General features: G+C 44.6%; 1 protein-coding gene across 2 annotated transcripts in view; it reads right to left on the reverse strand.

Moving 5' to 3' along the window:
* ABCC4 (ATP binding cassette subfamily C member 4 (PEL blood group)) overlaps positions 1-12,971 on the reverse strand; it is a 1,668,368-nt gene that overhangs the window by 125,618 nt on the left and 1,529,779 nt on the right. The window contains exon 28 of one of the 2 annotated variants that reach the window (XM_086934803.1): positions 298-445. The exons of the other annotated variant lie outside the window; for it this stretch is intronic. Coding sequence (XP_086790929.1) covers positions 377-445 — 69 coding nt within the window. The 3' untranslated portion in view covers positions 298-376. Of the gene's footprint in view, positions 1-297; positions 446-12,971 lie in introns of those variants that run through there. 2 annotated transcript variants of the gene reach the window in all.

Genomic DNA, 12,971 nt, shown 5'->3' on the forward strand with positions numbered 1-12,971 from the left:
TATGGTTCCTGTTTTGTGTGTTTAATGTAATTTAAGGTTTTCTGTCTGAAGTAATGCTCAGAATCAATGGACCTTACTGGGAAGAAACTTAGGGGCATATTTGCAAGCCCCTATCGCCACCACAGCGTCACTTTTAGTGCCGTTACTGTGGCGATATGGGCTTCGCCTTATTTACAAGGCAGCGTTAAGCCACTTAACACTGCCTTGTAAATAAGGCACCCTTTCACGCTATTCTAAGCATGAAAGGGGCGGGCAATGGGTGTTGTGGTGGGCGTTCCACCGGAACACCAATTGCCTCGTCAATGATCAAGATTTGATTTTTTCTCAGGATTGCTCTTGCGAGGCATACCAATTGCCTCTGCCCAACACTGAAATTCTATCCAGATTCGGATAACTGAGCCTCTATCTTTTTAGGCAGCTCCTCGATGGCTTCCTTCAGCTGAACCTGTAGATGAGAGCACATGATCAGTTAGTTTCCAACCTTAAAAAACAAGGACATTAGATCATGGCTGGTGTCAGAAACTATGAGAAAATAGTCAAGCCCGTGTCACGATTCAGCCACAGAGAGGGTGACTACAGGTCCCAGAATGCTAGGTTGTAGTCTCTCTTCACTGTCTCCTACCTTCTTTTCCTCACTACTCTATATCAGTCCTCTGAATGCCTTATGCGGTGCTTGTCACCTGTATTCATGCCGCCTGTCTATACGTGAAGCCAAACTATCCTGATTCCTGCTGATTCCCTTGTGGTTACTTCATTTCACCAAAGGACCTCGGAGGTTTCATTGTGTCCTCGCCGCATTACTTTTGGTGTTTTCTGTCCGTTACTACACAGCGTGTTAGCTGTGCAAGTGCCGAGTTTCATGCTGTATGGGAGCCGCGCTGAGAGCCGCGGTAATCAGCTGTGAGGAGAGCCGCGCTGGAAACTGAAAGGTGTATTCGCGCTGGGAGCCGTGCTGACGCTGCAGGAGAGCCGCGCTTGGACTCAAACATCAAGGTACACGGGGCTCACGGCCAATGTTACCATGTTAGCCCTTAAAGCGCATTTCAAAGTTTCCTAATTTTGACTTGGCTAGCGGAGTGCTAGCAAAGGAAGAGTGTTCTTGTTGTACTCCTCCTGTTTTTGTTTCAGACTTGCCTTAGTGGATGTTTTTTGGCACATGGGAGTTGCCGAACATTTTTATTTTGTGGGAGCCGTTGAGAGGCTCGGATAAAGAACTGTTATCCTTTTTGGTCTTGGATAAAGTCATATATGGAGAACTAGTACTCTTATCACGTGAGTTGAGGCAAGCTCACTTGGACTAGAAATACAGCTAGTGACGCTTCTGGCCTTTTCCCGGCAAGTAGGGATCCTGGGCAGTTCCCTGTTTTTTCTTTACTTTACTTTATTTTTTCTATTTTTGCCCTTTTCTATCAGGATGACTGTGGGAGCCATATGATGTAAGTGGAAGTCCTTCTATTCCATAATTGGGAAGTAGTAGTGTACCTAGAATGAGAGTGTGACTCTTATGTTCTTGTGTCTCTGTGCAGGTATCTACATACATATCCACACTGGTCGTTCTCCTGTTGTCGAACCCTGTAGATGGTTTCTGGCTGCCACTCCTTTTTGTTTTATTTCTCCACTTTTCCCCTTCCCTGGGTGGGGTCCTCATAGGCGAGTGTTTGCCTTATACTCGTCTGTGGTACCGTATCTAGGGAGGAGAAAACTTAGCTACAACATCGCTCCTGCTGTACCGGATCTCAAGGTTAGTCGTGACAGAGTGACAAGCCCACGGTCTACTACAGCCTGAGCGATGGAGACCGAGAATATCCTGTCGTCTATGTTAGAAGCCCTCAACGCTTTGCGAGTTGAAGCAGATGCCGTTAGAGGGGAAAATCATGAGATGAGGAAGGAAATGGGCACTCTACGACAAGAAGTAGCGGGAATAGCACGATCCAGTCCCACTGGTTCTAGGGGAGCCCATTATATCAGGGAAGCTACATTGCCTCCTCCGATGCAGACACAGTCCCCCATTACTCAGGGAGGGCCAGGTCCTTCTACTATTCAAGTAGTACAGCCAATCCAGTTACCATTAGCACCTCCAGAAAGGTTCTTGGGGGATCCTAAGAAATTTTGTACATTCCTGGGTCAGTGCAGATTACATTTTATGTGCAAGCCTACTGTCTTTCCTGACGATCATTCCAAAACCGCTTTTATGTTGTCTTATTTAGGGGGGAACGCCGCTAGTTGGTCGTTTCCGCTCATTGAAAGAAAGGATCCCGTATTGGATGACTTTGAGGGGTTTTGTGAGGAAATGCGTAAACTCTTTGATCGCAAGGCACACATGTTATCATTAGACAGGGAACTGATTACATTGAAACAAGGAACACAAGACCTGTTGTCTTACATAACCAATTTCAATCGTCTTGTTGTCGAAACTGATTGGCCGTCCAAAAAGAGAATCTCCTTGTTTTATCAAGGATTAAGGGGAGAGTTGAAGGATGTGCTGGCTCAAGTGGTGACTTTGCCTACCACGTGTGAAGAATTAATAGACCTTACTGTGCAGCTGGATCATAGATTGCAAGAACGAAGAGGAGATAAACACCGGTATGAATTTCGGTTTCCCACATCCAAACCTAAAGCAGCAGAAAGTGCAACTACCCCCGACACCTCTGAACCTATGCAAATAGGAGGGATAAGGGGTCCCTTAACTCCAGAGGAGCGAACCCGACGACGCAATCAGAAACTCTGTATGTATTGCGGTAAATCCGGACATTTCATCAGAGATTGCCGAGCAAAAACCAAAGGCGCTCGATCTCTGTCTGCTGTGGAATATCCTCTCAATGTCTCGGGAAACGAGAATGCTCAAGTGAGTCCCAGACCCCTTGCTTGAGCCCAGAGTCAGAAAAAGAGGTCTACCATGCTGTAGCTAATACAATGCAGCCTGCTGTGCCCCACATGAACTTATGCGTTACCATACAATGGCCAGGGGAACAACCTGTGATGGTACATGCAATGATGGATAGTGGAGCAACGGGAAATTTTATAGATCTGCAATACGCCAAAAGATTGGGAGTCCCGTGTATTCAGAAAGAAACCCCGGAAGCGGTAAAGGCGGTGGATGGATCTGATTTAACCTCTGGACCTGTGTGCTTTCACACTAGCCAGTTGGTTATGCAAGTTGGCCAAAATCATCACGAATACATATCATTTGACTTAATAGACGCTCCTCAGTTTAAACTAATATTGGGAATGCCTTGGTTAACGCTACATGATCCTGTAGTACAATGGGCTGCTCGTACCATCACTTTAAGCTCAAAGTACTGCGCTGAACATTGTACCCTTCCCTGCCTCCATGAGACTATACGGATGGAAACCCCAGCAGGCTCACTGGCACAAGTAGGAAAACTCCTGGAAGTGAACGCCATCTCCACCCTTCCTGAGGTGTATAGTAAATACCAAGATGTCTTCGATGAGAAAGAAGCCAGCAAGTTGCCCCCACACAGGGAGTATGACTGTGTGATAGAACTAGAACCTGGGGCCAGCATTCCCTGTAGCAGAATATACGCCCTCACAGAGGCAGAAAACATCTACCTTCAGAAGTATTTGGAGAAGCTTCTAGCTTCGGGATTCATACGTCCCTCTACGTCTCCGGCCTCGTCCCCTCTGTTCTTCATCCCGAAAAAGGAAGGAGGTTTGCGAACCTGTATTGACTACCGCGCCATCAATAGAGTAACCCGAAAGAACCGGTACCCGCTACCCCTAATACCAGTGCTTCTGGATCAGTTGAAAGACGCAACAATATTTACTAAACTTGATTTGAGAGGAGCGTATCATTTGGTGAGGGTTCGTCGCGGAGACGAATGGAAGACTGCTTTCCGCACTAAATATGGGCTTTACGAGTATCAAGTCATGCCTTTTGGCCTGTGTAACGCCCCGGCGGCATTTCAATTTTTTATGGACGAGGTGTTAAGAGGATTATTGGATGTTTCATGTATAGTCTATATAGATGACATTCTCATCTACTCTGCTACGCAAGAAGAGCATGTTAAGCATGTGATGGAAGTATTGGAACGGCTACAACAACACGAACTATATGCCAAGCTGGAGAAATGCCTCTTCCATACCACAGAAGTAGAGTTCCTTGGATATGTTATAGGTCCGAATGGATTACAGATGGACCACAAGAAGATTCAAGCTATAACACAATGGGAATCACCAGCTAGTATAAAGGCGTTGCAGAGTTTCATAGGCTTTGCGAACTTTTATCGCCGTTTTATACAAGGATTCTCGAGAATCATCCAGCCTTTAACAGGTCTCTTGAAGAAAGGAACTACCTTCAGGTGGACGGACGCTGCGGAGCAGGCTTTTCAAGCCTTAAAAACCTGTTTCATTACTGCACCTATTTTACGCCATCCAGATGCCAGTCAGCCATTCGTACTAGAGACTGATGCCTCTCATTTCGCCATAGGAGGCGTTCTATCACAAAGGAATCCGGATACAGGTCAACTTCACCCAGTAGCCTACTTCTCCAGAAAACTGTCCTCCAGTGAGATTAATTACAGCATATCAGACAAGGAGTTGTTGGCCATTAAGCGAGCCTGCGAAGAATGGAGACATCATCTTCTGGGGGCTAGACACACCGTCGAAATCTTTACGGACCATCGAAATCTCCTCTTTCTGAAGAGTGCGAAGGCGTTAACACCTCGTCAGTTAAGATGGTCATTGTTTTTCTCGGATTTCGACTTTGTAATCAAATACCGTCCAGGTCCCCAGAACGGCAAAGATGACGCCTTATCAAGACCTGAATCGGCATTGAAAGAACAAAATGAAACCGAGAATCCCCCCTTAATACTTCACGAAGCAATGTTTGAGCAGTCTGTTTCAGTCATCACTTGTCCTGCAGATTTCATGAAACAAGTGGAGGAAAAGAGCACTCAAGTAGACATGCAAAATTGGTTAGCTAAAGAACCGATGCTTAGAAAGAAGAAAGGCAAACTCCTTTTCAGAAATAACCAGTTGTACCTTCCAGACCATGAAGTTCAGAGCTCGGTTCTTCAATGGACCCATGATTCCTCTTTGAGTGGACATCCAGGAATGCTCAAGACGCTACAGACTACCTCCAGGCACTTTTGGTGGGAAACGATGAGGAAAGACATTGAAGAATATGTGGCCAAATGTCCTATATGTATTCAAGCTAAAGCCCAGCATCAGAGAAGCAGTGGACTGCTACGTCCCATACCAATACCTCCCTCTCCGTGGCATACAGTATCGATGGACTTTATAGTGGAGATGCCTCTCAGTTTCGGCAACAACACTATTTTGGTGGTGGTAGATCATCTCACCAAAATGGGTCATTTCATTGCACTAACTAAGTTGCCCACGTCAGGAGAATTGGCTATGGTCTTTTTACAGAATGTGGTACGATTACATGGGATTCCTTCTGTTCTCATCACCGACAGAGGAACCCAGTTCACGTCCAAATTCTGGAAGGCCCTCTGTAAGGTGATGAGGATAGATGCTCGGCTCTCAACGAGTTATCATCCGCAGACGGATGGTAAGACGGAAAGACTCAATCAGACGTTGGAGCAGTATTTGAGATGCTTTACTCTTCAGCATGAGGAGGAATGGAGAACGTTGTTATGGTTGGCTGAGTTTGCTTACAATAACACGACGCATTCTTCGCTAGGATGCTCACCATTCTTTTGTCTTACTGGGTATCACCCCAATTCTTTACCATTTGACCAGCTAAGCCCCTCATCTCATCCTACCATACAACAACATCATGCACATCTCCAGTCTGTATTACATGATGCCAAAGAGCATCTGGAGTCAGCCAGAAACCATGACAAGACACAGGCTGACAGGAAGAGAACTCCTGAACCAGTTTATTCAGTGGGTGACAGGGTATGGTTGAGCACCAAACATCTAAAGTTGAAGGGTAACACACGATTGCAACCCAAATTTGTGGGCCCCTATCCCATTTTGGCTGTGATTAATCCGGTAGCCATGAAATTGAAGTTGCCTTCCTCCTGGCACATTCATCCCGTATTCCATGTCTCCTTACTGAAACCGTATCTGCAGGGAACCAGAGTTGTAGCAAGACCCCAGCCTTTGGAAATAGAAGGGGATGTAGAGTATGAAGTACGAGCGGTGCTAGATTCCAGAAGGGTGAGAGGGGTTTTACAGTATCTGATAGACTGGAAAGGGTATGTCCCTGAGGAACGTTCCTGGGAACCTCTCAGGAATCTGCATTGTCCTGGGTTGTTGAGGCGTTTCCATGCTAGATACCCGTTGAAACCTGGAGGACCGCCGGGACGTCGGTCATTGAGAGGGGGTTCTGTCACGATTCAGCCACAGAGAGGGTGACTACAGGTCCCAGAATGCTAGTTTGTAGTCTCTCTTCACTGTCTCCTACCTTCTTTTCCTCACTACTCTATATCAGTCCTCTGAATGCCTTACGCGGTGCTTGTCACCTGTATTCATGCCGCCTGTCTATACGTGAAGCCAAACTATCCTGATTCCTGCTGATTCCCTTGTGGTTACTTCATTTCACCAAAGGACCTCGGAGGTTTCATTGTGTCCTCGCCGCATTACTTTCGGCGTTTTCTGTCCGTTACTACACAGCGTGTTAGCTGTGCAAGTGCCGAGTTTCATGCTGTATGGGAGCCGCGCTGAGAGCCGCGGTAATCAGCTGTGAGGAGAGCCGCGCTGGAAACTGAAAGGTGTATTCGCGCTGGGAGCCGAGCTGACGCTGCAGGAGAGCCGCGCTTGGACTCAAACATCAAGGTACACGGGGCTCACGGCCAATGTTACCATGTTAGCCCTTAAAGCGCATTTCAAAGTTTCCTCATTTTGACTTGGCTAGCGGAGTGCTAGCAAAGGAAGAGTGTTCTTGTTGTACTCCTCCTGTTTTTGTTTCAGACTTGCCTTAGTGGATGTTTTTTGGCACATGGGAGTTGCCGAACATTTTTATTTCGTGGGAGCCGTTGAGAGGCTCGGATAAAGAACTGTTATCCTTTTTGGTCTTGGATAAAGTCATATATGGAGAACTAGTACTCTTATCACGTGAGTTGAGGCAAGCTCACTTGGACTAGAAATACAGCTAGTGACGCTTCTGGCCTTTTCCCGGCAAGTAGGGATCCTGGGCAGTTCCCTGTTTTTTCTTTACTTTACTTTATTTTTTCTATTTTTGCCCTTTTCTATCAGGATGACTGTGGGAGCCATATGATGTAAGTGGAAGTCCTTCTATTCCATAATTGGGAAGTAGTAGTGTACCTAGAATGAGAGTGTGACTCTTATGTTCTTGTGTCTCTGTGCAGGTATCTACATACAGATCCTCACTGGTCGTTCTCCTGTTGTCGAACCCTGTAGATGGTTTCTGGCTGCCACTCCTTTTTGTTTTATTTCTCCACTTTTCCCCTTCCCTGGGTGGGGTCCTCATAGGCGAGTGTTTGCCTTATACTCGTCTGTGGTACCGTATCTAGGGAGGAGAAAACTTAGCTACAACATCGCTCCTGCTGTACCGGATCTCAAGGTTAGTCGTGACAGCCCGCTATTCTAGAAAAAAACTTTTAACAGTCGTTATGACATATATCTTATGGTTCCTGTTTTGTGTGTTTAATGTAATTTAAGGTTTTCTGTCTGAAGTAATGCTCAGAATCAATGGACCTTACTGGGAAGAAACTTAGGGGCATATTTACAAGCCCCTATCGCCACCACAGCGTCACTTTTAGTGCCGTTACTGTGGCGATATGGGCTTCGCCTTATTTACAAGGCAGCGTTAAGCCACTTAAAACTGCCTTGTAAATAAGGCACCCTTTCACGCTATTCTAAGCATGAAAGGGGCGGGCAATGGGTGTTGTGGTGGGCGTTCCACCGGAACACCAATTGGTTTTACCGATGCCCCATATTTACAAGGGTGGCGTAAATATGGGGCAGCACCAAAATTAAGATCAGGGAAAACCTGGTCGCACCACAGCGAAACGAGGAGAAATGCGTATTTCTCCTCGATTTTGCTGTTTCCATGCTTGCTGAGTTGTGCAGCACATATAGAAACAGGAAAATGTTGTTGATTGTTTATGTGCAGGAAGGCGTCCCTTTCGGCACATAAACAATAATTTTTTTAAAATGATGCTTTGCAACTTCTATGTGTGCTGCACAAAGCACCACACATAGAAGTTGCAAAACACCATTTCAGATTGTTTATGTGCAGGAAGGAACACCTTCCTGCACATAAACACTCCTTCCACTCAACGCAGGCACTCTTTCATTATGGCACCAGTGTTGGCGCTAGGCTGCTATATTTAGCGCCAGCACAGGGAGAAATGGGTGGCTGCACGGTATTCTTAAGCCAACAAGGCTAACGCCGCGCTCCATCACGTCTTTTGTAAATATGCCCCTTAGTATATTAGAAAGGTGTTCAAGAAACTACTCATCAAAACAGTTTCCTAGTCACGTCATTTGTTTGGAAAGGCACATATCTGTAAAACAGGATCCATATGTATGAAATGGAACAACACAAGCAACAATAAAAAATGAGCCTATGTGAAGATCGTCGTAGGCATAACTGCAATTGCATTTACTGAAAACCACTTTCCATACAGTCTGCATATACATGCAACAATTGGGTATATTTAGGTTGAATGTAAATGGCAGACGTAAGTACAGAAAAGAACTGCCACATGCCAGAAATGTAGCTTTCTGTGTCTAATGGTAACCACCACAAAACAACTAAGGGGAGGCTCTACTCAGTAAGGCTGAGCCAATAACTAAATAACAAAGAGAAAGTGCCAGTACTGATAACAAAACGTGATTTATGAATATTTTAACACAGCACATGAAAAGATTCATTCAAGACTGGAAGCTCATTAGTAGCCTTTATTATTCTTTTATGACTTTTATCAGAAAGAACGGAATTTATTTTCATGTAAAAAAGTTGTTTCAAAAAAACTAATACATGCTAGGGGCAGGACTTTGAAATTCATTCATCAGATCAGACATATCACAAGCATACAACAATCAGACATTCAAAAGTGATAAGGGATAACTAAACTAGAAAAAACTATACAAGTGCATATCATACAATATTTACAATAGAGTTGAGAGAGCCACAGTCTGCACAGGAGTTTTCAAAATGATGTCACTTGGGGGGTTATTTAGACAAAAGGTACATTTCTTATTATCAAAAATGAAAGCATTCACAAAGTTAGATTCAATTGGAAGATAATGTACACAGGGTAACAATAAGCAGCCTTGAACTTGATAGATCCGCTTATAACCCAGGCAGACTGCAGTGTGGCTAGGGCCTACGCGTTTCGAATCCCGCTGATCTAGGGGGATTCTCCTCAGGGCCTCGGTCCTCTCTAGGAAAAAGGAAGGGGGACAGAATTATAAAACACTGAGCAAGGGGATTTAATCGACATTCAATAGATCAACATCGCACTCCTCCTTCAGATCGCACCTCCTCCTCAACAGACTTACCAAGAGGCAGATATGCTAATATTTGGAGACTTCAACGCCTTAACTGGGGGGATTATAGTTCTAAAATAGGAACAGTCATGACAGAGAAAAATTAGTTAACCGACTATGTGAGGTGGCTGAGAGGTCGATGATCTTAAAGTTAAATATTACCTACCTCAGTATTCAATATGAGCGTTTAGGATTAGAATTAAGGCCAGTACGGAGAGACTGTCAACCATAATACCTGTAGTATAAAGAATAAGCCTGGTGTCAGAATTGGTTACCTCTTGGTGGTAGTAAAAATGGGCTGTAGTGCAAGAAACTTACCAAAAGGTTACAACATAAATTTTCAAGGTAAGTTTTCAAGGGTCGCCGCCGCAAAAAATGCGAATGGTTACAAAGTGTCTGTTTAGAAATGGCAAGAGAAAAGTTTTTTTCAGTATATTAAGGCAACACCGAATACCTATGGTAACTGAGGATAATCAATGTCATTTCTTACCAGAGTGACAAAATGAAAATTATTTCAATGCAGTTGCGCGAGGACGTGTCTTCGTTGCTTATAAAATGGTTCTGAAATAAACCAACAAATGCCCATACGATTAAAATGGAACTGCGGGCCATAAGTTATTTGGCGAGTAAATGGAGACTGCCGGGGCGGCTTACCGGGAAGGATTCGTAATGGGCGTGGTCCACGGGTTGCCGTTACACGAGGGAAATCAATCAACCTGCAATAACAAAACCTCAATGTTACCGTAGTGTGGTTTATCACGGGTAACTCGTAAGCACGGGGTGTTTCTAAGCATCTTACCGGCATAGCGGCGGTACACGCTGTTAGCGTGTCAAAACTTTTTACTAGAAAGGGGAAAAGGAGAACACGGTGGAGATTACTTTCAAAGCAAAACGAGCGCTATAAGTAAAACAGGGGGAATCTGCCTAATAGTACTTACAGCAACTGCACTGTCAGAGACCTTCAATCGGCGGCGTTCAAACGGGCACTGCACACTTGCACATGCGCGATAGTTGGCAAAAAACTGGCTGTTGAGCCTATATATATAGCGGTCACCAGAGGGAGTACACCTATACTGAGACTAAGTAGGCTGCTTAGACAAAAACCAGAAATGGAGTTTGCAGCCCAACCCAGGCAACAGGATGATAATACACATGGTTATAGCTTGAAAATTTCGCTTAATTCATTTAATCCAGATACTGCAGTATCAAATTTGACTATGAGAAGGGCTTCTCGTTTTGATAACGCCAAATTTTGATCACCACCTCGAGGGTTTTTTTCAACTCTAGAAATCACTGTCCATTTTAGGTCACTTACTGCATGTTGCATCCGCGTCCAGTGCAGCACCAAAGGAGCGTTTTCGACCTTCCTTTTCAGCCTGGATTTATGTTGCGTGATCCGCTGACGGATCTCCTGATTAGTTTTTCCTATATATAGTAGATGGCACGGGCATGTAATGCCATAAACTACGAACTTGCTTTTACAATTACAGAAGGTGTCATGTTTCCAAGATATGCCATTATGTTGGAAAAGTGAACCCTCAGAGGTAGACTCACAGCAGAGACACGTCCCACATTTGTGGTGGCCAAGGATGGGAGGCATTCCCATCATTTGGCGTAACGTAGCAGGTTTTGAAGTTGGCATGGCCGCTCGAACTATGTGGTTGGCGATGTTATTCTCCTTTTTAAAGGCGAACAACGGCACATCAAATCAAATCTGATCAAAAACGACAGGTTTGTGTCACCACATACTGCCCCAATGCCAACCACCTGAAAAAGGTCATCAAACAAAATTGGCATCTAGTAAAAGATCTAGATGTGAGCCTTGTAAATGTGCCCTTGTTCGCCTTTAAAAAGGAGAATAACATCGCCAACCACATAGTTCGAGCGGCCATGCCAACTTCAAAACCTGCTACGTTACGCCAAATGATGGGAATGCCTCCCATCCTTGGCCACCACAAATGTGGGACGTGTCTCTGCTGTGAGTCTACCTCTGAGGGTTCACTTTTCCAACATAATGGCATATCTTGGAAACATGACACCTTCAGTAATTGTAAAAGCAAGTTCGTAGTTTATGGCATTACATGCCCGTGCCATCTACTATATATAGGAAAAACTAATCAGGAGATCCGTCAGCGGATCACGCAACATAAATCCAGGCTGAAAAGGAAGGTCGAAAACGCTCCTTTGGTGCTGCACTGGACGCGGATGCAACATGCAGTAAGTGACCTAAAATGGACAGTGATTTCTAGAGTTGAAAAAAACCCTCGAGGTGGTGATCAAAATTTGGCGTTATCAAAACGAGAAGCCCTTCTCATAGTCAAATTTGATACTGCAGTATCTGGATTAAATGAATTAAGCGAAATTTTCAAGCTATAACCATGTGTATTATCATCCTGTTGCCTGGGTTGGGCTGCAAACTCCATTTCTGGTTTTTGTCTAAGCAGCCTACTTAGTCTCAGTATAGGTGTACTCCCTCTGGTGACCGCTATATATATAGGCTCAACAGCCAGTTTTTTGCCAACTATCGCGCATGTGCAAGTGTGCAGTGCCCGTTTGAACGCCGCCGATTGAAGGTCTCTGACAGTGCAGTTGCTGTAAGTACTATTAGGCAGATTCCCCCTGTTTTACTTATAGCGCTCGTTTTGCTTTGAAAGTAATCTCCACCGTGTTCTCCTTTTCCCCTTTCTAGTAAAAAGTTTTGACACGCTAACAGCGTGTACCGCCGCTATGCCGGTAAGATGCTTAGAAACGCCCCGTGCTTACGAGTTACCCGTGATAAACCACACTACGGTAACATTGAGGTTTTGTTATTGCAGGTTGATTGATTTCCCTCGTGTAACGGCAACCCGTGGACCACGCCCATTACGAATCCTTCCCGGTAAGCCGCCCCGGCAGTCTCCATTTACTCGCCAAATAACTTATGGCCCGCAGTTCCATTTTAATCGTATGGGCATTTGTTGGTTTATTTCAGAACCATTTTATAAGCAACGAAGACACGTCCTCGCGCAACTGCATTGAAATAATTTTCATTTTGTCACTCTGGTAAGAAATGACATTGATTATCCTCAGTTACCATAGGTATTCGGTGTTGCCTTAATATACTGAAAAAAACTTTTCTCTTGCCATTTCTAAACAGACACTTTGTAACCATTCGCATTTTTTGCGGCGGCGACCCTTGAAAACTTACCTTGAAAATTTATGTTGTAACCTTTTGGTAAGTTTCTTGCACTACAGCCCATTTTTACTACCACCAAGAGGTAACCAATTCTGACACCAGGCTTATTCTTTATACTACAGGTATTATGGTTGACAGTCTCTCCGTACTGGCCTTAATTCTAATCCTAAACGCTCATATTGAATACTGAGGTAGGTAATATTTAACTTTAAGATCATCGACCTCTCAGCCACCTCACATAGTCGGTTAACTAATTTTTCTCTGTCATGACTGTTCCTATTTTAGAACTATAATCCCCCCAGTTAAGGCGTTGAAGTCTCCAAATATTAGCATATCTGCCTCTTGGTAA

This window comes from Lissotriton vulgaris, chromosome 8 (assembly GCF_964263255.1).
Source record: "Lissotriton vulgaris chromosome 8, aLisVul1.2, whole genome shotgun sequence".
Classification (NCBI taxonomy): Eukaryota; Metazoa; Chordata; class Amphibia; order Caudata; family Salamandridae; genus Lissotriton; species Lissotriton vulgaris.